General features: G+C 51.7%; 2 protein-coding genes across 2 annotated transcripts; both read right to left on the bottom strand.

The window, feature by feature from the left end:
• Positions 1 to 2342: 2342 nt before the first annotated feature.
• Calml4 (calmodulin like 4) lies at positions 2343 to 13696 on the bottom strand. The gene is given in 7 exon segments (XM_015480490.2): positions 2343 to 2634; positions 5451 to 5639; positions 7260 to 7400; positions 11895 to 11925; positions 12009 to 12040; positions 12043 to 12298; positions 13500 to 13696. Coding segments are annotated over 6 exon segments (573 nt in total). The 5' UTR covers positions 12125 to 12298; positions 13500 to 13696; the 3' UTR covers positions 2343 to 2536.
• A 1343-nt stretch (positions 13697 to 15039) lies between these two features.
• On the bottom strand, positions 15040 to 23492 carry Cln6 (CLN6 transmembrane ER protein; the record flags this gene model as incomplete). Its single annotated transcript, XM_015480068.2, has 6 exons — positions 15040 to 16892; positions 18570 to 18692; positions 20084 to 20139; positions 20461 to 20649; positions 22303 to 22401; positions 23298 to 23492. Coding segments are annotated over 6 exons (933 nt in total), but the record flags the coding sequence as incomplete, so codon positions are not given.
• Positions 23493 to 27637: the final 4145 nt, after the last annotated feature.

Here is a 27637-nt window from a genome sequence, read left to right as displayed (position 1 = left end):
GGCAAGCTTTGTAATGAACCACAGCATTTCTTTAGTTTTAAATCTGTTTAATACCTGCAGTTTGCTGAGAACACTGTGACTGTTTTTCTAAAAGCACCAGGTGCCAGGTAAGCCAATCGGAATTTCAGGAATGAGCATGAAACCCAGGACTGAGGGAGCTAAAAGCCTCTCCTGGGGCTGAGGTGATTTCATAGGAACTTGACTGCCAGCCACCCCGACCCTTGATAAGGACCATGAGGCAGGGGTTCTGATGACCACCCTGCCCACCGCGTGCTTTTGGCAAGCTATACTTCATGTTTCTGTTAGGCAAAGGAGATTCCTAGAACTTGCTTTAAAACCATATTCTGGCCAGTGATAAATAGAACAGAGCTTTATTATTATAGTTCAGAATTTCCTTTTCCTGTTCCATCAGTATTTATCACCTGGCTAGATTTGGTATTCCAGATTGGTTTTGCTTCCTAATGTTGGTGACTAGAGTTTAAAAGAAGCGTTTGTTTGGGACCCTTGCCTAACAGTGAAATATAGCAGATCTTTCTTGGAGGCCAAGTTTCAGTGTGCCTTCAAGTGGATTTACTGTTTAGATAATGAAGTTTTAAGTGTTCAGTACCCTGACTTGCTCTTACCTCTTCCAGGGTCCTGAGTGCTGCTCCAGAAATTGTGTATTGTATTCTTCCTCCCTCCCTCTCTTTTTTTCTCTGGCCCCCTCTCCCTCTCTCCAGCCCTCTTTATTTTGAGATAGGGTCTTGCTAAATTGATGAAGTTCTTGCTGAGGCTGGCCTCAAACTTTTGGTCCTCCTGTCTCAGCCTCCCAAGTTGCTGGGATTGTAGGAGTGTGCCACTGCACCTGACTATTTCTGTTTTATTAAAGACAACCACCAAGTCATAAAAACCTCAAATCCCTTAAAACCTACATCTGCTCCTGAATGGGTGGTCCCAACTCCCCAGCTGGATGATCACAAATTCATTTAGTTGGTATTTGGGCCATTTCTTGCCTCCCCGGTACCCTAAAAACACTTATTTACAGCTAGGGCATTTCTGCTCAACTCCCCTTGGCAATTATACTATTGGGGAAATGATAGCCTCCTTTCCCAGAACCTCAGTTGGGTCTGATGCCATGCAACATGGATGAGATGGTTGCACTTAACCTGTGCCTCACCTTTAGTAAAAGATCAGTGTCATATATAACCTTCCAAAAGACATTCCCCCTTCATAATCTGGTTTTCTGATGTTTCAGCCACAGCCTAATTTTAACAAATAGATAAAAATATTCCTGCTAGGGGGTCTGTCCCCCACCCATGCTGCTGTGTTACTCCTGCCCTTTTTAGGACTGTGCCAACAGTATCCCTAGGCCCTCAATTTGACAAATGCATGGACGTCTCTGAGTCCCAGGCAGCCCCGCCTGCCACTCATGACTGTGTAACTCAAAGTTACTTGAGCTGGAAGTGCTCCCAGAAGGACTGTTGCCCCACAACTGTTTCCAGCCATCTTTCCAACCATGGCCATGACCCGGAAGACACCTCTTAGTGACATCCTCCATGTTAGTCCCAGCTTAAGATTATGATCAGTTTAGGTCACTTGAGCACATCATCCTACTTTCTGGAACTTCTGTGCCTGCAAACAGAGCCCAGTGCACAGCTCAACATTCTGAGAGTGTTGCTACCCTGTTCTCTGTTGATAAATGAGTGTCCTGAACCATGTCACTCTGTCGAAAAGGAGAGGAGAATTTGAGTGGGTCTATGGTGCTTCAAGAAGAGTGTGTGTGTGTGTGTGTGTGTGTGTTTTCACTCTGCTTGTTGCCATTTCTCAGCTAGCACTGGCTCTATCTTGAAAATGTGGAAAGTGGTTCTAGCACCCAAATACAGAGCGCGCTTCTGGGTAGCCTGCCCTCTTCAGGAGAAACGCTGTAATGGGAACTCGGATTCCACATGCCCTTCAGGCTGTGTGCATTTTCAAGGCCCTATCTATCTCCATCCTTCCTCAATGGGCTCCATGAGGTAAGACTAGAGATCCAGGCTTTGTCTGAACCCTAAGGCCCTCAGGGATGAAATCATAGAGCTGGTAAGTGGCAGACCCAGGACTGGAATGTAGGCCTGACTAAACCAACAGGAAGGGCTGGACTCATGAGAGCTACTGAAATCAACACAAATCTTCGTGGGAAAGGAGGCACTAGGGATTGAACTCAGGACCACTGAGCCCCATCCCAGCCCTATTTCACATTTTATTTAGACACAGGGTCTCACTGAGTTGCTTAGCTCCCCGCTTTTGCTGAGGCTGGCTTTGAACTTTCGATCCTCCTGCCTCAGCCTCCTGAGCCACTGGGATTACAGGCGTGTGCCACCGCACCTGGTAATACAAATCTTTTTATTAAAGACATGCTGATACCATGGCTGGAATTACTTATTGCTGCTTATGCCCTGCTAATGTTGTCTTTGCACGGTGTTTGCCATCACCCTAGAATTAAAGGAACATTTTCCTTTTAAAAAATCAACCAGTCCAGGTTCTCAGACCCAGGGATCCTCTCTTGTACTCTGCTCATTCAGTAGTCCTGCACAGGAAGGGTGATCTTCTGGATAAACTCGTCATACTTCACTTTGCCATTTGGTTCAATATTTGCTTCCTTGAAAAGATCCTCCACTGCAATAAATCACATGAAATTTTTGTTTGGATTTGGGGTTATAAGACACTTCTTTGGAGGTTGGGGCTCCCCAAAGGTCTTCCCTGAGCGTCCAGGGAACTTCTTGTACATCAGGGAGTAAACCAGAACATACGACAACCTGCCCACTCCCATCTGGGAATCCACTGGTTTGGTTTTCAGGCTTTGCCAGGGGCTGGGCAGGAATCCTGGCGAAAATCCAGTCACTGAAGCCACCTCGTGTTTATATTCTTTCGTTAGTTGTTGATGGACCTTTATTTTTATTCATTTATTTATATGTGGTGCTAAGAATTGAACCCAGTGCCTCACACATGCCAGGCAAGTGCTCTGCTCCTGAGTCCCAGCCCCAGCCCCCACCTCTTGTTTTCTTGTGAAGATCTCAGACCTCTGAGCCTTGGTTTAGAGAGAGAGTTGGCCCAGACATTTTGTCTGCTATCACCCACCCCTCTGCCCGCCACCATAGGTATTTTCTGCAGCTCCTTTCTGGACAGAGCCACCCAGGCTTCAGCTGCCCCTCACCTCCCCACTCCTCCATGTCAATGTTCCTCCCCAAGATACCTCCATGCCAGGAGGGCCTAGTGATAAGCGCTTCTGCTACCACCACCTCTAAAGAAAAGCGTAGGGCAGGGGTGCAGCTCATGGGTAGAGCACGTGCCTTACACCAATAAAGAAAAGATATGTATTTTGGGCCTGGGAAAATAAATCTAACAGTGTGTAAGGCTCAAATCTTGCAAAACTGCTGTTAATTCTGCCTTGCTTAAAAAATAAAATAAAAAACTTCATTTGCATCTCCCCCCTCTGGCTTTAGACTTCTGAGATAAAATAGTAGCTTGTCCCAAGCACTGGCAAGAGCCATTCAGTTTATCCTTTTCCACTGTGGCCTCTCTTCAATAAAACTGAATATTTTTTTTCAATCACCAAGGATAAGAGATTCCTACTTCTTTGGGGCTGGGTTGTGACTCAGCGGTAGAACGCTCGCCTAAGCACGTGCGAGGCGCTGGGTTTAATCCTCAGCACCACATAAAAATAAATAAAATAAAGGTATTGTATCCAACTACAACTAAAAAAAAAAGGATTCCTACTTCTGTTATCATCCTTTCTCCCACAGCAAGTGGGAAGGAAATTGGTCTCCACCACTTTCTTTGAAATGTTCTTTGCAGGTTAAACAAATAAGAGATGTGTGTTTGGGGGCCATGGTGTTGCTTTGACCAGAGATCATTAACCACAGAATCAAGACCCCCTGCTCTCTCTGCTGACACCTGGCACATGGAGGGCCAGCAGTGTCCTCAGAGCCTGGGAGGTTGAGGACAGCCCACGATTCTCCCTGTTCACTTGAAAACAGCCACAATGAAAGATGAGACTGTGATAGCTGCCAGCCTGAGAACGCAGGGGAAGAGAAATCTGCCTGCCCGAGCGCTATTTTTAAATGCTTTGCTCTGTGCCTTTGTGAAGGCAGATGAAATCTGAGCAGAAGGGTTTATAGAATGTGAGCTCTTTGAGGGCCCTGAGGGATGGTTACTACCTCATTTCCAGGGAGTAAGGAACCTATGGGAGGTCCCCAGAGAGGAAGGGGAACCGAACCCCCTGCAGTGTTTGTTGGGATTTGGCCAAAGGCTGATGGTCGGTTGTTACTGAAGCCCTTTTCCTACACCCACTGTGGCCAAGCCTAGCCTTCCTATCCAGATGGTCGCTGACAATTGAGCTGCCTAAGTAGAAACCCTGGCCTCCCAGGGATGCCAGCTGAGGCAGGACCCAGGGACTACCAACTAGTGCTGAGAGGCAGGAAGAATACCCACAGATGGATCAGTATGGGGTTTTTCATTACCATGTACAAAGGGCTTTCCCAGAAGGCCCAAGGCCCAGGCCTCTGGTCCTGCTCCAAGGCAGGAAGGCACACGGGCCGCTGGGAGGTGTGAGGCAAGGTCTATTCTCCACCTGACCCTGCAAAGGCCCCTTCTTGAACTCTAAATCTTCCAGTCAGTAGCAAAGTAGCATTTCCATTTGGAAAGCACGCTGCAGCCCTGTTCAGCTGGCTGTGATATGGGGACAGCACTCAACCTCCATCCAGCTCCCAGCTCCGCTGACCCACAACCACTCACTTATCAGCTTCTTTTTTTTTTTTTAATATTTATTTATTTTTTGTTGTTGTAACTGGACACAATATCTTTGTTTTATTTATTTATTTTTATGTGGTGCTGAGGATCGAACCCAGGGCCTCCCACGTGCTAGGCAAGCCCTCGACCGCTGAGCCACAATCCCAGCCCCTGTCAGCTCCTTTTTTGGGGGGTGGAGTGGTGTACTGGGGACTGAACTCAGGGGCATTCGACTACTGAGCCACTGAGTCTCACTGAGTTGCTTGGCAACTTGCTTTTGCTCAGGCTGGCTTTGAACTCTCAATCCTCCTGCCTCAGCCTCCTGAACTGCTGGGATTAGAGGCGTATGTGGTCACGCCCAGCCTCATCAGTTTCTTGATCAGGTAAAGGGACACTCATGTTCCCCAGGTGTCCTGTGCACTAAATGAAGATCCAGTGAGCTTAGGCACAGCATGAGGCGGGGCAGATGTCCCACTATCCTGCTGCCCAAGTGGATCCAAGCTGGGCTTTCCCCAGGCTGACCCTCCACCCTGACCACTGGGCCCAGACCAGTCCCCGGCTAGTGTGACTGCTCTTGGGCTTTGCAGCTGTATATCAACTACAGAAGCCTGTACAACCATGGTGGCATTGATGGTACTTTGGTGAACTCCCCCAACTCCCTCACCCTCTGCTGACGTTGGGAGCCTGGTCAGGCAATTAATTACCTTCCTTCTGGGTGAGCTTCTCTCCGAGTCTCATGAGTTTCGCTCGCAGCTCGGATGCCATGATGTACCCTTTTTTCTCCTTGTCTGCCATCAACATGGCCAGAAGAATTTCTTTCTTTGGATCCTCTTGTTTTATTTGCGTGTGCATAATAGTCAGGAAAGTGGAGAAATCCAGCTCTCCATTTCTGTCTAAGAAACCCCCAAATAGCAGAGTGAGCAGGGAGGGAAAGGCTCTTGGGGTAGTCAACCTACCTCCTTGCACCCTCGTCACCGCCAGCTCCACCTGGTTCACAATGGTGACAGTGGTCATGGTGAAGAAGACACAGCCGCCACTACTGAGTTCCCACCATGGACCAGCTCCTGGACTGGACAGTCTTCATTTCATCCACCCAGTGACCCTTGGTGACCATGGTTATCATCCCCTCGTTTTGCCCCCTCAGGGGACAGAAGTTTGTAGTGTGTAGTCACAGTCATCACCAACTGCTCAGCTTCCCTCTGGTGCTTCCCTCCTCCCCTGAACTGGAAGGAACTGGGTCCATGTGTCCCCCCCACACACACTTCTGACACCAGAGCAGGTCCCTGAGGAGGGATAAGTGCCCCGCCCCCAGCTCAAGCCTCAGGTCCTTCCCCACCTGCTCTCGTGCCTTTCCCTCCCTGCAGCCCCCTCCAGGCATGTCCGGAAGCCTCCGCCCACACACTGGCTTGGCCACAACAGCAGGAAGTCAGAACTTCCCCTGACCACAACTTCCTGTTTAGAGGAGACAAAAACCACCACTCCTTCAGAGCTGAAAATGAGACCACTGAGTGCCCTATCACCAGGCTCTGGCCCTCCAAGACCTGCCCCAGGATGGCTCCCAGGGCTCGTTGCTGCAGGTGTGCTAATGTGACCTCTAGTGCCCCAACAGATGCTGAGAACTAGAGACTGAGAGGTGACCTGGGGGCTCCAGTTAAATGCTGGAAGCTGGCCACTTCTTCCTCTAGGCCAGTCCCTCCTTCCTGGGCATCCAGCTCCCAATGTAAATAGACACCCCAGACTTTAAAAATAAAATTAAAAACAAATCTCCCAAAGAAATCACAAAGGGGCTGGGGTTGTAGCTCAGTGGTAGAGCGCTTGCCTAGCACATGTGAGTCACTGGGTTAGATTCTCAGCACTGCATAGAAATAAATAAAATAAAGGTTAATTGATAACTAAAACTTAAAAAAAAAAAAAGAAACCACAAAACTTGTTTCTGATAAGAGACCTATCTGTTCCCATTGTTGAAAATACAGGGAACAATAAAAGGAATGAAAACCAGCCTTAATCCTATCACCAGAGAGAACCACTTTTCAAAAGGGTTTTCTTCCAGTTTCCTAGCAGTCATGCATGGTTTTCAGGAAAGTCTTTGAAATCAAAAGAACTGAGTTCCAATCCTGATTCTACCATTGGCTTAAGTACTTGGGCAAGTTACCTATGGCTGTGAGTCTTGATCTTTGCCTGCAGAGTAGAATCAGGACAGCTACCCTCTTGGGGTGATTTGAGCTAAGTGTTTGGTAGATGTTCACCAAAGGGACATTTTTCTATAAAAACAACATTGGGATCACTGGCAGCACTGTTGCTCTATAGGTCTGTGATAAACCTGGTGGAATGGCCAGACCCAGGGCCCCTGCAAGGTGGGGTGTCACCGTTGCCTTGAGGATGAGGCAGAGTGCACTTGGCCAGCTGCTTCCTGGGAGGTTCACTGCCCCCTGCCTCTCTAACCTGTGAGCCCTACACACCCCACCCTCTGCGCCACCCGCTTGCCCCTCTTGGAGCCCACTCAGCCCACTCACCTATCCCGTGGGTCTGCAGGTGCCGCTGCACCTCCCCAGGCGTCGGGCTGGCTCCCAGGCACCTCATGGCCACCAGGAGATCAGTGGCTTTTATCTTGCCCCTCTGCTGCTTGTCGTACAGGGAGAAGCATTCCTTGTATTCTGCACAGCAGGAGGGAGGACCAGCTGTGTTCACTCACTCTCCACCCACCCCTCCTCTGCCCTCTTCCCTGGGACCCAGGGCCCCCTTTTTTTGCAGTACTGGGGATGGAACCCAGGTCCTAGCTGCACCCCAGCCCTCCTTCACACTTCTTTTCCCCTTCCTTTGGCCCCCTCCTCACACTTATCCCCAACTAATGTTTCCAGATACAGCAAAGGAAAACACAAAACTTCCAAGTTCAATTTGAATTCAGAGAAATGGTGAATTTTTAGTGTAAGTATGTCCCAAGTTTTGCATGGAATATACTCACACTAAGAAAATATTTGTGTTTATTTGAAGTTCAAATTTAAGAGGGTGTCCAGCATTTTATGTGGCAACCCTGCCTCACTCCTCCTTTTCCTTCCTCAGTCCCTTTCTCTCCCTTCCCACAGCTAACTGAAATACCTCCCGGGCTTCCCAGGGAGGGCTAGCGCCCACAGCCGGGCAGCCAGACTCAGAGGAAATCCCTCCAGGAAGCCTGGCAACAAGTGGCTCTCATGTTTAACGATTTACTATCATTATTATTATTACTACTGCTACTACCACTGCAGCTGAGGGCATTTCTGAGTGCCTGGCCCAGCCCTGGGCCTCCAGGCTGCTGGCCCCTGAAGCTGTTTGCCCTCTGACACAGCCTGGGCCTGGTTTCAAAGCCTTCAAGGGGAACTGCCCAGAGGCGCCCCAGGCTCTGAACCTAGGTGGCTGGTGACTCTGCCCCGCGGCCCTTTCTTTCTTGATACTTAGCAAGATGAAGTAGCTGCCAGAGCTCAGGCTGCGCTAGTTACAGTATTCCACAATCCAACAAGACTATCCTGTGGTTCCCAAGCCCTGGAAGCTGAAGAAAGCCAGTCAGGAGCTTGGGAAAGGTCCCAGGCTGGCAGACTGGGATCCTGACTCTGGTGAGGGTGGGCTGCCCTCTGGAGGTGCTCTGGGACCCTGGCCCTGGCCTTCCAGCCTGGGCTCCACGATCTGTTCCTCTACTGCCTTCACACCTGGGTGGATCCTCAGAGGCCTGGACTAGGGACTTACTAACTAGTAACAGAAATAACAAGGGCAGTTCCCATTGCTGAGCACATCACCCCAGCCCTTGTTTAATCCTCACCCTCTGACGGGCACTGTCTATTCCTGCTGGGCAGGTGTGAGGCCATCCTAGAGTGGCCTCAAACCTCACCTAAGCAGCGTGACCCCTGAAGTGGAGCTCTGTCCAACAGGCAACACTGCCTCCGACCCGGGACAGCAGGGTGGGGTGGAGACTAGGCAGAGTACATCCCTCAACCCCGTCGCCCAGGCCTAGGGTGGCTTTGTGTTCCTTAATAAAGACCCTCAGTCCTCTTCCTGGTGTGGTTCCTGGTGTCCTCACGGCTACCCTGCTTTTTTTTGTGTGTGTGTGTGGTACTGAGGATTGAACCCAGGGGTGTGCTACTAGTGAGCCACCCACACTCCCTTTTATTTTTTATTTTGAGACAGGGTCTAGCTAAGTTGCTGAGGCTTGAATTTGTTATCCTCCTGCCTCAGCCTCCCAAGTTGCAGGAATTACCAGTGTTGGGTGCAGAGCAGGCTGAACTGTGTTGTCTGCAGGGCAGGCTGAACAGATGTTGGCTGCAAGATAGCCCACACACTCAAATCCCCCTCTATCTAGTCCTTTATCACCTGTTTGTGTCAAGTCCCGCTCAAGGCTGAACACTTAACCCCCCCTTGGGCCAACAAGGCAGCTTGCAGACCCAGAGGCCCCATTAGATTTGGGCTATAAAAACTCCCTCCTGCCAGGCCCCCCTCTCTCTTGCTCTTTCTCCCTTGCTCTCTCTCTCTCTTGCTCTTTATCTTTCTTACGCGCGCTCTCTGTCTCTCTCTTGCTCTTGCTCTCTCCCTGTTCATCTCTTCTCTTTTCTCTCTCTCTCTTTCCTTCTTTCCTTTCTCTTTGTTGCACTGCTGCAATAAAGATCTTTTGGTTGCTCTGAGTGTTGTGGTCACTTTCCTTTCAACCAGCATGCACCACCGTACCCTGCATTCCTTTTCTGTCTGGGTTTCTCATGTGCTCTGGCTCTCCTGGCTGTTGTCCCTAACTGGTCAGAGCTGGAAGGCAGGGACAATCGTCTGGCTCTTCAGATGGGCACACTGAATCCCCTATGTGATCAGCAAGCAGGGCTCAAATGGAGACCCACCTCCTAACAAACAGATAGCTCAAGTGCGTTCTGTCTTCCTACTGAAACAAATATACCTTTTAAAAACTGCAAGGCCAGATCTGAACTTGGAGTTCCTACACTGGAACAAGAGAACAGGGCCACCTGGAGAGCAGCCCTGGCAGGGCTGGCCCCAGCACTCCCTCCGCACCTCTCCCCTCTCCCTGGGGTTCCCCCTCACTGTCCAGCCATCCCCACACTCCATCCTTCACTCTCCTTCTGTCCTCCCCTGGGGCCCCTGAGAGGGGAGAGGTCTTCTATTGTTCATTGCTCTATCTCTAATGCAGGGAGCTGGGCTGGCACCAGGAAAGGACTCAAAAATTTGTTGAATGAAAGAATGAACAGGGTTAGATGAATTGGATTAAAAGTCCCCTTTAGGTTTTCTCTTGGAAAATGCAAAAGTCCCAGAAAAGGCCTAGGAGAACGCTAGTGACGTGCTGGAGAACGTTTAGCAACAGCTCTGACATGTATGTACGTGTTTCCTACGCACTCGACAGAGGATGGGAAACACACGACTTACACACAGCAAAAGAGTCAACTCTAAAAAAGTCAGTCTAGTTGATTGATTATCACAAGTGAGTTTCACCAATACTCAGGTTCACTGCTAACCTACAGTTTGGGTTCAACCATGATTTGACAAGGGAGGTTACCTGCCAGCTTCACTTGTCAAATCATGACAAAAGAAGGCAATTCTTTTTCCAATGAATTGAAATTGTGTTGTCATTCAATCTGATAAGCGATCTACTGTTAAACTAATTCTCGCCCTAGTACAAATTATATTCATTAAGCTGAAACTTCTTTCAAATCTGGGGGCAGCAGGGCTGTCTTCTTAGCTCTCTGTAGGGCTTGGCACATTGTTTGAGCCTATGTTATTTAACAGTCTCTGGCTCTGACAACTGGCTTGTGAAATTCCTAAATATGTAGCTCTCATATGCTGGCAAGCTTCTTTGTCCCTAGCACACAGAGGCCAGATGAGGCGGCATCCCTCTTCCTACCTCACAGGTGAGAAAACTGAAGCTCAGGTGGTTGGATTCTAGGCCCGCTGCCTCCAAAGCTCCTGTTCTTCCCACTATCCCTGTTTAGTCTTTCATTCATTAAACATTAGTGGTCGCTTTCTTGGTGCCAGAGAGTCGGATACCAAGAGAAATTATCTTCTTTCCCTTGGTGAGTTCCAGAGGCCCCAGGAGGGGGAGCCAGCGAGCCTCATGTCCAGGCGTGGGTGGAGGACACAGGCTGAGAGCTGGACTCCAGCCCTGACCTGCCATTCAGTGTCACCTATAGAGCTGGGGAGGAGGGGCCCTGCCCTGGGCCTGGCACTTTAAAAGCCCCCTGGCGTGCTCTTTCTGGTCTTGGCCTAGTTTAGGGGTAAGGAGTCAAGACAGGGGTCTGTGGTTAGGTACCCACCTGGAGCCCACAACCCCACCTGTCCCTTCTAGACCAAGCTCCGGGGACCCAGAACTCTAGAATCACAGTTAACATGGAGCCATGTCCAGAGTCTACAGAAGCAAGGGCATCATGGGCCCAGGGTGCCTGCCGTTTTATCTCTAGTGGTCAGGAAGGTCTAGCTGACAATGGGACAGTTCGGCAGAGAGATTTGGGGGTGGGATGCACAGGGGCCGACTACCAGTCCCAGGGCTGTCACTGTTGGGGCAGATTCAGGGGCACGGTCTCAGGAGCAGCTGCTACATTCGCCGTGGGGAGACCTCTTCTGCCCAGTGCTCCGGATCAGCCCCCGCAGCCCAAGTCTGGCCCCAGTTCTGTGTAACTCAACCCTCTCCTCTTGGCCTTGTGGAAACAACCCAGCCACATGAAACTGAAGGACCCAGAAAGGAGAGTGTTCATGCTCAGACTAGGCAGAAGGGCCCCGGCTGACCCTGTTTTACGATGGGGAAACTGAGGCCCAGGAGACCATCCTACCCAAGGGCGCAGACCTGGGCTCTCTCTCTCTGCCAATCACAAAGCCCCTTTCTTTTCCTGCCTTTCAGTCTGTTAATGGTCTCTCTCTTCCTCCCTGACCTTTTCCTCCCCAAATCTGACCATCTGGCTCTGGCGGGAACTCCAGGACCTGGCTTGTAAACCACCCAGACAAACATAAAGCCAGCAGTCCCACCACCACCACTTGAGGTCCCCACCACCACCACCAAGGGTATCCCTGCAGCGGCTGGACCCCTGCCGTGGGTGTGGCTGGGGCCCTCCTTCCCTTGAGCAGAAAAGGAGTAGAGAAAATAAAGAGGTCTAGATTGTGCTGGGAGCTGCTAATTAAAGAGCAAACCAACCTACCATTAATTTGGTCCTGGGAAAGAAACTTGGCCTGCAGCAGAGAGAGGGAGACAGTCAGGGCAGGGTTCTGTGAGAGGCCCTCCCCACCCGGCTGGCCATGGGTCCCCACTTTACCATCGTGGGGCTCCTGCTGCTCTCAGAACCAGCTTCTCAGTTCCTTTTCCTCTGGCTTTGAGTTGAAAGTCCGCCAAGCTGGGTGGAGGCCACAGTAATAAATCCTCTGCTGCCATGGAGACCGGGCCCTATGCCACCAGGGTCAGATTCCAGCTTCCCGTGCATGGCAGATGTCTGGCCAACCCAGGCAGGTTGATTTTGAGGAAACGGCCGCAGAAGGGCTCTTGTGAGACTCAGGGCCCCTGTCTCTGGAGGTTGATGCTCTGCAGCAAGTGAACCATCCCCAGACTCTGAGAGGGGACATTAGAGAACAGAAAGGCGGCCCTGGGGTAGGGCTGAGTCTGGGCCTGCCTCAAGGAACTTGCTCCCTCTGACAAGCTCCCTCTTGGAATCGGGCACTGCACACACTCTCCCTGAAGACTTGTCACCCACAACCCTGCAGAGGAATGGAGCCTGTCCCGGATGGGCCAGCTCAGAGTCTGGATCTCAGCCTTGGGGGATGGATTGCAGGAACACAGACCTCAGTACACTGGGGCTGGGGTCCAATCCTCCGGCCTGCAGTTCCCAGTCACTGCCTCTCTGTGCCTCAGTCCCCCCCTTGCCAGGCTGCATTACAGGTTGCTGGGAGAATCAAGTAGCCAGCGCCCAGCTGACTCCCATCCTTTGCCAGCTCTCCCGCCTTTCAGGCCCCTGGGAGTGTCTGTGGGTGGCCAGGCTGCTGTCCAGCCCTGCATCTACCTACTCAGTGCGTCCTCTCAGGTGACCCTCCCCTGGCTGGGAAGGCTCCTCCACTCTTCCTTCCCCTTCTCTTCCTAGCCACCTGCCATAGCCTGCTGACTCCCAAGTGCTCCCATCACCCACAAAGGACAGGGGCAGGTGGGTGCCCTAGAGCCACTGGGTGCTGGGCAGAACTGGGTTCTCAGCCTTGTCTTGTCCCCTTTCCCTGGGTTGGCTGCGGGTTCTAAATCCAAGCTTTGCCCATGCTGTCAGGGCCATCAGGTTGTACCCTACACAGTGGGGGGTGAGGGGCTGCCGGTGCCAAAGAAGAGGGACCTCTTGTTAATTTGTACAAGAGCCTGGCTTTGGTCCATTCTTCTCCCTCCTTCCTGTTCTGACCACCTCCATGTGAAGAGTTCTCCTTTCTCCCAAATTGCCTCCTGAGTCACCTCTTCAAACCTCTGTGGGACCCAGAGAATTTGGCTAGAAGGTTCTGGTTCCTCCCTGTAGCCTAGGATGGGCCCATGGTGGGTGGAGTACAGAAGGTGAGAGGCCTGCTCAGAGGAGCTTCCGGAGGAGGACGAGAGGGGAAGTCAGCAGGGCTTGGAAAGGCAGGCTAGACCTGGGCTGTGGGGCCTGGGACAGCCAGGCTGAGATGTTCTCCCCAGATCACCTGCCTTTGGGAGGGGCTGGGAGCAGGGAGCCATTCCCTGGGGTTTAGGTTGGCGTGTGTTCTGGTGAGCTATGTGCCCCAGAGCTCCCTGCCATTCTTACCAACTCCCCTTACCCCTGTAGGTCTCCAAGGGGTCTCACAGATGATGAAGAACCTGCTTTGGGGCCGTGGTCTCAAGAGGGTTCACCACACACAAACTCAAGCTGCCCAGAGCAGCGGGTGCAAGACGCAGCAAGTCGAATCAACAGCACACACCTCCGGTACCACCTGAGGCCTGAGTTTGTTCACTTTATTGTTGAACCTTGGCCCCTCTTGGGAGCCTGGCACCTCCCCTGCATACCATGGCTTCCTCTGGGTCCCTTCTCCCTGCCTTTCATTCTCTGGACCCTCACAGGAAGGGTTCCAGGCCAGGGGAAGCTCCTCTTCCCTACACCCCCTGGCCCAGGATACTTTGTCCAAGAAGTTCCCAAGCAGGACCCCTGGGTCCCAACGTCTAACACAGGTGTCGCTGGAAAAAGCTCTAGGCTCCTGCCCACAGCCCCCACTCCTATCCTTCCCAGGAATGCAGGAGTCTCCTCCTCTCCATCTTGCACTGTTCCTGAGCCAAGCTCTCCCCGTGAGGGCTTCCCACTCCACACCCAGGGGCCAACAGAGTAGCTAGCCCCAGGGACCTGGGGCACACCTGCTGGGAAAAGGACAGAGATGGCCCTCAAAGACCCACTGGCTTTTGCTTTCCCCTGTCCTGTGTGCCCCAGAGTGGAGGGCTCATGAAGTCTAAACTTCAGGCCTCTACTTGATTGAACAGTGTCCCAGAATTCATATCCACCTGGAACCTGTGACAGAACTTATTTGGAAGTCTTTGCCAATAGAATTTAGATGAGGTCATCCTGGATTAAGGTGGATCATAACCCAAGGGAGGGATCTCAGAGACATGCAGGGAAGGGCTACAGAACCACAGAAGCAGAGCTGGGTGGTTTCACAAGCCAAGGAACACAAGGATTGTCTGTGTCCCACCAGAAGCCAGAAGAGGTGGAGAAGGATCCTCCTGCTGAAGACAGCCTTGCCAACACCTGGATTCTGGACCTCTAGCCTCCAGAACTGAGGATAAACTGTTTTGAGGCTATTAAGCTTGTGGGCTGGGCTGTACGTAGCTCAGTTGGTAGAGTGCTTGCCTTGCATGCACAAGGTCCTGGTTTCAATTCCCAGCACCACCACCACACACAAAAAAATTCACAAAGGCCACATGTTTGCACCTGGGCATGCTGGCCCCTGCCCCCTCCACCCTGTGGTTGGATCACTTAGATGCCACAAGACAGACTCAGAAAGTCTCCATGGGGTAGGCTGCCTTGCTCCTCCCCAGTTCTCTGGTGAAGTGGAGGCTGCAGGTCTGGGGACCACACTTTGAGAGTAGCCAGGACCTGGATTGGCAGTTCCCCAACGGAAGCCCACATCAGAACCACCTTGCAGCCTTGTCTCCCGGTTCTGATTCAGCAGTGTGGGCAAGGCTGTGCATTCTCCTGTGCGTCCTAATGTACTCTGAGAATCACTGGCCTGTGGCTTTTCTAGGCAACGAATCAAGTCATCTTTCCAGGAAAACATCCCCAGCAAAGTGCCCAAGAGATCTCAAGAGGGACAGAAATCTTCAAGGCTCCAGTGATTTATTGCTTTCCCTTTCTGAACATCCACTTTCATGCTTTTCTTTTTCCTTAGCAGTGGCTTCCCAATTTGAATAAGATTACACGGGCCCCCACCACGAGGCCCGCCTCTGCTTATGAGAGGTCCATGAAGTCCAGTGTCCTCGAGGTAGGGAAGGAAGCAAAGGAGTGTGCTGGACAGGTGGGGACACAGGACACATGGATGGAGCCATCTCCTGCCTGGTGGCCTTTTCAGTGCTGTCTGACATCAGCCCACGGTGGCTGTATGGGAGGCTGAGACCTTTGAATATTAAGGGCTGAGGCCTGTAGAGGTCAAATGACTTACCCAAGGCTAAGGGACACCTCCAGCAAGCCAGCCTCCCATCATCTCCCAAAAGGCAGCACAGCTGGGAGGCCCAATGGGCCATCCCAGAGGGGCAGGTCAGGAAATGCCCCATCCCATTCCTCCTAAAAGAGCTGGACTGGTCAGGATGAAGAGGCTCTTCTTGCCCCTCACCCCAGGAGCCTACCAAGTGGTGTACAGAAATGGTGGGCAGTGACCAAACCAGGTTGAGTAGCCCAGGACGGCTGCTAGAGGGAACTGTGAGCTCTAGCCTGGGCCCCAGGCCAGCCAACCTCTAGAACACTCTAGAACCCCCTCTCCCCCACTTCACACCTCAGAAATAGCCACCAGCCAGGCTGGATACCACACCAGCCTCTATTCATCCTCTTCTCAGGGCTGCCAGCAGGCAGGGATTGGCCCAGGGTCTGAGGGACCCTTGGTCGGGGGTGTGGGCCCCAATGTGAGAAGAGAATCTCAGGCCTGGGGTGAGGCAGGGCAGACCCCTGAGACCACAGTCTGCATGGGCCAGTGGAGCTGGGAAATGAGGCTTCGGTGCTCTGTGCTGCGAGGGTACCTGGAGCCCTGGGGGAAGGGGGCTGAGGCAGGGCTCACCATGCTGGGAAGGAGGCCTCCTTTTTCTGGGAGCAGGGCCACTGGCAGAAGGCCAGTGACTCAGGCGGAGACAGGGCTGAGTGTGGAAAGCCATGAGGAGCCCTGACCCTACAATGCGACTCAGGGAACAGAGCCGGGGTTTCAGATCTCCTTCCACGGCAGCTCAAAAACCCATAGCCAGCTGTACCCCACAGGTGCCGTGACTGTCCTGGGGTGGGAGGCTGGACCTGCAGGTGGGCCTGCATTGCCAGGCCCAAAGTTCAGGCTGGGCCTCTGGCTCCCTGGGGTGAGGGTGGCTCTGTACCATGTGGGGACTGAGGTCAGATAAGGATTTGGGGTACACACACCCCTCCCAGGCTGGAAGAGGGTGATGATAGGATGGAAGCACCCACCCATGACAAGGCTACTATAAAGAGGTCAGCAAATCCAGAGCACTGAGTCACTTTGGGACCATGGGCCTGTCTAGCACAAATGAGAGGTGCTTTGCTCAACAATACAGAGAAAGTTGGCATGACCTAGTGTCCAGTGTCAGCGCAGGCCTGAGGACGAGCAGGTGGCAAGCGGTGCGTCCTTGCTGCATTACCCTCCACGGCCCATGTCTCCCAGTGACACAGCCATGGCTTTTGCCCCAGATTCAGTGCTGACTGCTGACGTGGAGGGTGTAAAAGGCCCAGGGCTCAGGGACATAGATGACGCCTGGGTACTTCTTCCTGAGTACGGGGTCATTCCACAGCCAAGCGACCCAGAGCGCCACCAGTGAGAGGGTGAGGGTGAATGAGTAGAAGAGGAAGAGGCCGTTGCTGTCCAGGAAAAGGCACCTGCGCTTCTGGTGCAGGACGAGGGCCAGCATGGCAAAGAAGGTGAAGATGAAGAGGATGAAGATCTGGCCTTCAGTGACTAGGTACCTGGAGAGATGGACCAGGGGTTAAGTTAGAACGGGTGCTGCGGCAACCCCACCCTGCCCGGCCTCCCTCCCTGGTGCCAGGCTGCCCTCCCAGGAAGTCGGAACAGCTCATGAGGTGAGAGGCTGCAGCCCGCTGTGGTGTGCTGGTTTGGCCTGTACTCACCACTTATAAAAGCTTTGAGTTCATTGCTTATGTTTAAATGAGAGAACATCTACAAATGGCTTCTCTGGTCACATTAGAATATTTCCACGTGACAATAACTGACTAGAGCAGAAATCAGCTGTCCCTTTTAGAGAGGACTGTACGCTCTGTCACAGTCCCTGCCAGTCTCTACAGCCCCACCTGCGGCCTGTTGGCTGCCTGTCCATCACCTGCGTAGTTTCTTGGGGACTTGGGTTTGGGAATGCAGTTGCAATTTGTGGCAGCTGTCATTACTGTCTCCCTGAAGGCTGGGGCATGGTCTCAGATCTCCCAGAGATGCTGCGGCACCCCATGGCAGTGTGGAGCCCATGGCCAGCTCAGTGGCACTTGTTGAGGGCTTCTGCAAGATTACCCGCTTATTCTCTCTAGAGAGAGTCACACTGCTGACTTCGGGGAATTTATGTGACACCTTGGCATCTCTGTTTTCAAGTGCTACAGGCATCTCTTACAAGAAGAGCACACTGTTCAACAAACAGCTGCTGCTCCCTCCACAGCCACCGCTGCACCAACTCACCAGAGGTAAGGAGCAGGCAGGGGTCTAGCCTCCTTCCCTCTTGCTGTAAATGCCACTGTTTCTTTCAATCCTGGCCTCAGGGAGCATACAGATCAGCCCTGGTGGGGCCTGAGTAGGCCCTGGAAGTGGCTGGAGCTGGCCCAGAGAGGTAGGGACCCTCTTCATGTTTAGATGGGCTTCCAATCAGAGGGGGCCCCTGGGTCCTTTGCAATACCACAGCCCAGGCAGCAAGAGGTACCAGTCTCCAGGGCAAGAGGGTAAGAGCCTGGTTGAGGGCTGGAGTTGTGGCTCAGCGGTAGTGTTTGCCTAGCACAAGTGAGGCCCTGGGTTCGATCCTCAGCACCACATACAAATAAGTAAAGATATTGTGTCCAACAACAACTAAAAAATAAACGAATATTAAAAAAAAAAAAAAAAAAAGAGCCTGGTTGAGATCTGGGTCCTCTTTAAGGGAAACAGGAAACCAGGCAAAGTATCCTGAGGTCCTGGTCTTTCTCCTAGTCTATCCTTGTCATGTCTGTGGCGCTTCATAGTTTGCAAAGCCCCTTTCCCTCCCCTCCCCACATCCTCACGATCTTCTGAGGGAGACAGGCAGGTATCACCTCCATTTCACAGAGGTGGACACTGGGGCCCAGTGGGCTCTGCAGGGCCTGGGGTTTGAGGTGGCTCTACTGGCCTCAAAGTTGGCATGAGGTTCTGGGAGGTGGGGAGGAGAGGGGCAGAGGATAGAGAGATTGTGCAACTCATTCTCCCGACCTGTCATACTCAGGCCTGGGCTTCCTGGGAGCGGGCGCCACCAAGGCACTTCCATAGCCCCTACTAGACCTAGAAGGGAGCAGGGACACAGAAATGGCCATTCTCAGCTAGAGCCACCACAGGTCTGTGGTCAGGTGTGGATTTTTACTGTGGTGGCTCACTTGGCCCTGCCCTGTCTCTGCCCCCAGATCGTAATGAGCACTCACCAGTAGTACAGGCCACTGGGTGCCACCAGGAGCAGGGCAGGCCCTGGCATGGAGTTCCCAGCTTTGGAGGCAGTGAAACAGCCACTGAAGTACATGAAGAGGATGAGGAAGAAGGGGATGTACCTGCGACAGAGAGGCTGTGTCTTAGAGGCCTGCCCAGTGGCCCTGGCCACCAGCTTCCATCCAGGTCTCCTTCCCCACCATCCTTTCACTGGTTCCTTGCATTGTCCCAGGTTTCCAAAACACCTGGCTTGGGTGAGGGATGCGCCTCTGCACCTGGCCTTCCCAGCACTGGGAGTCAAGGGTCACGGGTGGGGCAGGAACAGAAACAAGATGGCGAGGCTCATGCCAGTCAGAGGCCCACAGGCTCCACACTGCCCTGGCCACCTCATCCACTCCGTGGCAGAGAGGGGATGGGCCTGTGGGTCTGTCTTATGCACATGCTCAGAAACCAGCAGCCCCAGTTCTACACTGGCCTGGAAATGCTGGTACTCAGGAAGGCTGAGGATGAAGAACACACTGCTGGGGCCTCCAAGGTCCTCTATGAAGCTCTTCACCCACTCACGCCCAGCTCGCAATCTCATCTCTCATACTCTTCACCTGTACACACACACACACACATACACACACACACACAATATTTTTTCTGTTCCATTTCTTCTCTCCTCTTCCCGACATGGCCCATTTTTAGCTGGTTCCCTAGGCCTCTTTCTTTGCCCCTCCACCCTTTCCAAACCTTCCATGAGAAGGATCTTCAGGCAAGGCCAGGGAAAGCAGGAAAGAGGCCTGTCCAGGGACCCCCAAGGCCCCCTGAGCCAGAAGGGTTCACTTCATGCCCCGAAAACAGACCCATAACACACGTGGCCTGGGTGAGCCCACGAGGCTCAAGTGTGAGTCCCCAGGCCCAGGGCTGGTCTCCTCTCTCTGGCCTTTTTATCTTTTGCAGGGCACAGGGTGGCAGATGGCACTGCCCAGCTTGAGCCCTGAATCTCCTGAGGCTGAGCCACATTTTTGAGGTTTCCCCCTGACTGCAGTGAGGGGGGATGGGGAAAAGGAGTTCCCCTGGGAGTTGGGGCACAAACGGTACCCCCCACCTCCACTCCGTCCCCACAACCTAGTCCTGCTGCATCTCAGCTTCCCATTCTCAAAGTGCACTGCCTGAACCAGGTAGGGGTCCCTTCTCCAGCCCACCCCATTATGGTTGAGGATGCGGGTGTTGTTTATCAAGGCTGCCACCTCCTTCCTCCCCACCCGCGGGAGCCAGGCTGGGTCAAAGCTGGACAACATCCTCTCGCTGCCCTCTCGTGGCCTCCATGGGCACTGCAGGCAGGAAGAAGGAAGCAGGACCATGGCCACAGCAGGTGGGGTCTCTGGTAGGCTCACTCAGCGTCCCACTCACAGCACCCTCACAGGGGAAGAGAATACCATCCAGCCGCTCCACCCAACACATGGAGATCCAGGGCCCAAGTCCTGCGTCCTGGGCCCTGGAATGGACAGACTGGCCCTTCACTTACCACATGCAATGGCCCAGGTACTCATCATAGTAGTAGAGCAGCTCAAAGGAGTCGATCTGAGGAGGCGCAGGCATGGCAGAGTTAGAGGGGTAAGTGCTTCAGAGGGTGGGCAGCACCTCCAGGCCCTGCTTCCCACCACGGATCTCCCCTTCCTGCCCCCATTCCCTGCACAGGGTCCAGCCCTCTATCAAAGGTGGCCTCTATCAGAGGTGGCCCAGTTGGGAGCCAATTGATGGGACACTTCATCCTGGCTTGGCAAGAGTCACAGTGCCCTCACGGAGCTGAATGCATTTAGCACAGGTCAGGCCAGGCTGAGGCCTGGAGCCTCCCAGGAGGGCCTGCCCCAGGGGCTTCCACACGGAGTCAGGCGGCCTCACCAGCGTCTCAGGCTTGAGATTCTTGATGATGGGGTTCTCCCGGACCGACAGGTGGTGCTGGTAGCCACTGAAAAGCAGGCGGTGATTGACAGAGTCGCCCACCAGGTGGATGCTGGCACCCATGATGAAGGTGATGATGCTGATGTAGACCATGGAGCGGGGCAGGGTGCGAGGAGACCGCTCGATGAGCTAAGGGTCAGAGTGAGGTCCACGGCATGTCCCCGTTTCTGTCACAACATGTGACACCCTCTGCCTCTCTCCCTCAAACAGGGGTGGGGTGAGTCCCTCAGGGGGCCAGTCTGGCTCCAGGCTGTCACATGACCCCAGGAACCCAGCAGGGGCTGTGGAATATCACCATCTTCTTCAGGGAAGAATCACTTGGGGACAAGCTCACTGCTCATGGTCACACACAAGCCGCATGCCACAGATGACACTAGGCCTTTGATGCCTAGCCCTCCAAGGCCCCAGCTGTGCCTGGGTGGCTGGCTGGTCTGCTGAAGGGACCTGAGTTCTAAGTGGTTGGTTCACAGCAAACAGGAAGAAAACATTAGGAGTTGGGTACAGGGCTGGGTCTTCCGAAACTAAAAAACTACACTTTCAGATCATGCCCCTCTTGTTTTGGAGATTTGAAAAAAAACTTTTTAAACAAAATGACAAGCATAGTAGGTGATGGTACTATGGCTGGCCCTCCATATCCACCACCCCCAGGGGCGCCACAGTCCATAGATCCAACCAAACCCAGGACCAAAACATTTGAAAAAAAAAAAACTGTGTCTGTATTGAACATGCACTTTTTCTTGTCACTATTGCCTAAATAATACAGTGTAACTGATAACTGACACAGCCTTTCTTTTTTTTTTTTTTTTCAGCACTCCACCACTGAGCTATATTCCCAACCCTATTTATTCATAATAAGCAATCTAAGGGTGATTTAAAGTGTATTGGAGGCTGGGCACAGTGGTACACACCTATAATCCTAACAATTTGGGAGTCTGAGGCAGGACAAGTTTGAGCCCAGCCTGGGCAACTCAGTAATTCCATGTTTCAAAATAAAAAATAAAGGCCACAGTTGTGGCTCAGTAGAATGTTTGCCTAGCATGCGTGAGGCACTGGGTTGGATCCCTGGCACCACATAAAAATAAATAAATAAAATAAAGGTTTTGTGTCCATCTACAACTAAAAAAATACTTTTAAAATACATAAATAAATAAATAAATAAATAGCTGGGGGCATAGCTCAGTGGTGCCTTACTCTAGATTCAATCCTTAGTACTGAAAAAAAAAAAAAAGTAAACACTATGTCATTTTATGTAAGGAATTTCAGCCCTCTGCAGATTTTATTATCCAGAGGATTCCTGAAACCAATTCCCTGTGGAGGCTAAGGGACAAGTAGTTCAAGAGCCTTTGTCTCCCAGAGGGCAAAATCACAGCCTCTACCGAGTGCTCCCACTGCCATCTCAAAGCCAGGGCTCTCCAGAGCAGGGGCAGGGTTCAGCTTCTGTTGCTGCCTCTTCTGCCACGTGGTTCACACCTGCCTCTGCAATAGACCCCAGTCTTTCCCAACACACCCAATCACCTCTTCTGCCTCGTCTCCCAGCCTATCTGCAGGTCCTTTTGCCCAATCACTTCTCCCTCTTCATCTGCTGGAACACTGAGCCCAGGGAGGGGCCTATCTCCATCCCTGCAGCCAACAGCAGCCCCACTTCTGATGGCCCAGGCCCTGGACTCTTCCTTTGTCACAGTCTTCATCCCTTGATGCAGGCTGGGGAAACTGGATTCAGCACCTAGGGCCGGGCACCAGCTCCCTGCTGGGCATGAGGGGAGGGCAGAACAAAGGACTTACCTTGAGCAAGAGGAAAGGCGTGATCACATTGTAGGCCATGTGGAAGTAGTCCCCCACGCTGGGCTTGTTGAGAGGAAACCACTGGAGAGGGAACACCAGCTGGGGAACGAGGGGAGGAATGTACCCACAAGGCTGGCCTGCAAGGCCTCCCTGCCCCCCTTAATTCTCTGCTGTCTCTTTGCTGTGCAAACTGCCCTCTTAGCAACCTCAGGATGGAAGGACTTCTAGACAGGGAAACTGAGTCCCACAGAAGGTAAATGGCCATGTTCCTAGTCATATAATAGATATAAACCCAGGGCCTGAATCTGACCTTTCTCCCAGTGAGTACAAAATAAATGTCCCTGAATTCCAGGAGTCTCCTTTGGGACTTGGCCATGCCACCATTTTGCTGAATGACCCTGGCAAGTTCTTCCCCTTTCTGCACCTCAGCTTTTCCATCTGTAACACAGGAGAGCTGGCCCAAGTAGTCTACTTTGACACACAGAGCTCTGGCAGTCCAGGTCTTGTGATGACGACAGAGACCTCGCTGGCCCACATTCGAAAACTGCTCTATCCACTTAGCGGCGGACAGCTTCCAAATCAAATCACAGTAGACATCAGGCAACAAAGTAGAAAATAGATGTGCTCTACAAAGGAACTACGCTTCTTCATTCCTGAAGGAGGAAGGTGGGCAGGGGGCAGCTACTCCATCTGGAATGCCCTGTCCTCCTCTTGTCTATCCCAAGTCCTGGCCTTGTTGGGGTCAGGAGGAAAACCCATATGCATGGTCAAAACATTTCACAACGTCCTGACTATATGCATAGGATCAATAAATTGAAAATACATGTAAGGACTCCCCAGAGCCCCTCACTTGCTGCAGCTGCCTGGTGGTCCATAGGCATAGAGCTAAAGTGCTCCTCTGTTTCCTGGTAGGGGAGGCGACTCATCTCAGGCCATTCCACAAATTCAATTCTCCTCAATGCTAGGCAGGGCTCCATCCCCAGCTTCACACTCACCATGGCAATGGGGCGCCCAAAATCTAGAATCCAGTTTTGCAGTGTAAAGTAGAACCAGAGGTCGAGGTGGAAGGGAGCCGTGTGGTCAGCCTCCTCAGCCTTGATGGAGCTGTGCCTGGGTAGGAACAAGACAAGACAGGTCAGCTCTTGTCCTCCTGTGAGAATATTCCCCCAAGATGAGCCACAAAGAGGTGTGGGGATTTAAAGGTGGGAAGATACACATGACCGAGGTCTAGGGGAAGGCTTTTGATGGAAATATTGGGGTCCAGTTGTATACTCAAGGGGAAGGTAGATTTCAGTTGCCCTGAATATAGACTCCCTGGGATTCAGGAAGGGAGCTGTCAAACCGGTGTAACCACTGTTGACTCTGCCCTGTAAAATGGTGGGGAAATAAAATGAGGTAGAGGAAGCAAACATGGCTGTAGAACACGGAACACCATGATGGACACCAGCAGGAACCTGTATTGGGCAGTTACTTCACCCCAGGCATTGTTATCATGAGCTGTTTACATGTGTGATCTCATCTCTTTTTTTAATTTTTTTTTTTTGGTGCTGGGGATTGAATCCAGGGGGTCACACACATTAAGCATGTTCTCTACCACTGAGCTACAAACCCAGCCCCTCATTTCATTCCTTTAATCCTCATAGAAATCCTTCGAGGTTAGCATGTTACCCCATCTTACAAGTGAAAAACAGGCCCAAGAGTTGAAGTAACTTGACCATCATCACACAACTGCGCCCTAAAACTAAATGATTACGCTGCAGGGTTTACACTTTCAGTCTCCAGCCCAAAGTTGTATCCATAGTGATTGGTTCATGGAATGGACATAGGACCTGAGCTGGGCCAAACAGAGCTCTCCAATGAGATTTGCCTTACAGGTGCCAGGAGGGAAAGGGCCTCCTCCCCCTTGACTGTGGGACTAGGAGGAGGTAAGCCTGGGGCTGCTGGAATTCCTCTTCTCACCAATCCACAGTGAAACCTAGAAGGAAGCTGGCAGGGTCAAGCTGATGTGAGAGACGTAGCAAGAAGTGGAATACCACCTGACAACACATCTTTGGATGCCTATCCCTCTAGCAAAGAAGATGGTTCACAGATGCACTGAGGTTCAAGGGCCAGCTCCAAGGCCTCTGGGGAGGTTTCTCTGATGAAGCTTTTCCCAAAACCCCACCAGCCTCTACAAGAAGCACCTTTTGCTCATTCAGAACAGCTCTGACATCATGGGGCTGGAATTGTGCTCCCCACCTGGGCCCTCGAGTACAGAGCTGAACTCTGAGGTTCTCAACTCATCCACCTCCCCATCAGTCCAAATCCTCCTTCAGGCATCTCTACCATTACTTGCATGCCCCTAGAGACAAGCAGCCCACTACCTCCTAAGATGACTGATCCAAGTATCACTGTCCTGTTTGTGTCCAGAATGGGTTCTGTGTGACATGGATCCATGTTCTCCAGAGTTCTCAGCTCAGTACCTGGGTCAGGCCCAGTAACCAATGGCTGATTTAAAACAATCACAATTACCAGTTACTCATTCCCTAATTGCAAATGTTGGCTTAGAAGCATCTTGAAGACTTTCCTCTGTCAATGCTATTTCTTCCATAATTTTCCAGGATCCTTTTCAGCCAGTTCCAAGGACAATCCACACTGGGCTGGTGGAGCAACCAGAGACCAGGGAGGCAAGCCCTTGGGGATCTCACTGTCCTCTGGTAGCAGGCAAGACAGGTGCAGTGGACCCTGCCTAGGTCAACTAAGCCTTCCAGTCTCTCCTAGTCAGTGCCCACCCCTACTGATGAACACCACCTGTGTGCTCTGCTAGGAGCTTTAGCTGTGCCACCTAATCTAATCCTCAGAGCAGCAGTTGGAGGTAGGAGCTGTTGCCCTGCTGTTTCACAGGTGCAGATGCTGGGGCTTAGAAGGGTTATGTGCTTAACCATTGTCACCCACGAAGTAAGGAGCTGCTGCAACCATTCCTTTTGCCATCTTTTCCCACCCTCTTCTTTCTCTGGGATGAATGGTGTTTCCTTGGCTATAGGGATGACCATCGACCAGGCTGGCCCAGTGGGATATTTCTAACTGAAGGGCAGAAAAGAGACCCCTTAATGCCCCTTTCTGGTTCTGGGGCCCTAAGGATGCAAGAGGCCCATGGCATCCTCTCTGCTGGCCCTATCCTGAGGATGAGCAAGCTCAAGGTTGCTTGTAACCAAGGTTCCACCCTCCAGGTGCTGCCAGGTGTGAATGAAGCAGCCCCACAGAAAAGATGGGGAGGGGAGCAAAGAATGTGCAGTGGCTTGGCATCCCCGGGCCAGTGGGTTGGCCATCTGAGAGAATGCATTCCCTCTCGCTGCAGTTCACCCTGGCTTTCTGTTACTTGCAACTCAGGAGTCCTGAATAGCACAGAATTCACACCTGGGTTTCCATGAATTCAAGACCTGTACTCTCAACAGGTTACTATTCTCTCTTTGGTTAGTATAAAAGTCAGGTGGCATATTAGGAGATCAAATTAGAAAGGGATCAGTGTGGCCTGGGGTGGTATGCAAAGCCTTTGGGAAGGAAGGGAGCCTTGAGGTGGGGATGGGTGCCTTGGTCCAGACAGAAAAGCAGGGAGCAGGAGGAAAGGCCTGGAAATGGCCCTGAAGGTAGCTGAGATACTCACTGGGGATAGAGGAAGAGAAAGGAGGGGCAGTGAACCTTCAGAGTGGGTAGAGAATAATCAGGAGGACAGTTCAGGGCTCTGAGACAGTGCCAGCATAGAGGTACCACCTTGCTCCTTCTTCTTAGTGCCCATCAGGGCAGGGCCTCAAAATGTAGCCAGTAATGGCCTCCAAGCTCAAAGGGCCAGGATGAAGGAGAGTAAGAACCCTCAGTGTTTTGCTTTGAAACCTCCAAACTGGGCAAAAAGTGGGACATTGGGGACAGAAATTTTGAAAGCCTGTGGAGGTTGTGGGTGCCTTCCGTCTGGACCAAGGCACCCATCCCCACCTTGTACGTACTAGGAGCTCAGGAACTATTTCCTCCTCTCTCTTCGGAAGCACCTCGGGGAGTCAGAACTTCTGTCATTTGTTCAACCCAGCTTAGCAGGAAGGGAAGAAAGAGAAAGTAGTCACAGGGACTCTCAGCCCGGACATCAAGATTGACCGGCCTGGGCTGGAGTTGTGGCTCAGTGGTAGAGCACTTGTCTAGCATGTGCAAGGCACTGGGTTTGAATCTCGGCACTGCATATAAATTAGTAAATAAAATAAAGGTCCATGAGCGTGCGCGCGCTCTCTCTCTCTCTCTCTCTCTCTCTCTCTCTCTCTATATATATATATATATATATATATATATATATATATATATAAAAATTGATAAGCCTCTTACTGGTTTCTTCTGTTGGGACTCTAAACATCTGACCACAGAAGGCAGATTCATGGAGGCCAATGGCATCCCCTCTGCTGGCCCTATCCTGAGGATGGGCAACCTCAAGGCTGCCCCAAGCTCCTGACTCCACAGACCCCACATGCCAAGCCCAGGCCCATGCTAGCCCTAGGTCTCAATCACCAGTACCTACTGCTTAGAACAATGGTGGGAGCACAGTGGCAGATAACCTGAGACAAACTTGGCCTCTGCTTTCCTCCACAGCTCTCCAGATCTACTTTATGGAGAAACTGACACCATGACAGCTGGGGAGCGCGAACGGTACAGTGGGAATACTCAAGGCCATCAGCAGCACCTGCAAGGCTGGATGGCAGAAAAGAAAGGGGCTTGTCCTGGACAAGTAGGGTCCTATGAATGGAGACACATAAAGGCTGATTTTGATTCTATATAAAAAATGGTAAGACAGCAGATATGAACAGTTTGTGCAAAAATAATTGAAGAAACAAACGCAAAAAAATGGGGGGAAGCAATTAGAAATTTCAGGAAAAATATAAGAAAACAAATGTAATTGTTAACCATTACTTGGGTCCAATGGGAACAATAGCTTAAACAGCTTAAATAATGTCAACACTGTATATTGATTTTCAGTGTTTACAATCAATCCACAGACAAAATGTAAAAGATAATTATGACCCCCTGGTGCCTGGCAAATGCTGGGCACACCAGAGATGCTTACTGAATGTCGGCAGAACCCAATCAATGTTTCTGGTCACTGAAATGGTATGAGCCTCGGTCTGGTCATCGGAGCCTATTTTCTCATCAATAAAATGAGCAGTTCATAGGCTGAGGTGAGACTTAGATGGCCAAATGGGTCATAAAGTAGAGGCAGTGTCACTTAAAGATGGGACTAAGTTTTGAGAAATGTATCCTCAGTGATTTTGCCCTTATGTAAACATCACAGAGTGAGTGTTATTTACACAATGATGGCTAC

Source organism: Marmota marmota, unplaced genomic scaffold (genome assembly GCF_001458135.2).
Source record: "Marmota marmota marmota unplaced genomic scaffold, marMar, whole genome shotgun sequence".
In the NCBI taxonomy this organism is placed as follows: domain Eukaryota; kingdom Metazoa; phylum Chordata; class Mammalia; order Rodentia; family Sciuridae; genus Marmota; species Marmota marmota.
Note: the sequence above shows the minus strand (reverse complement) of the source record. Positions and strands in the feature narration are given on the sequence as shown.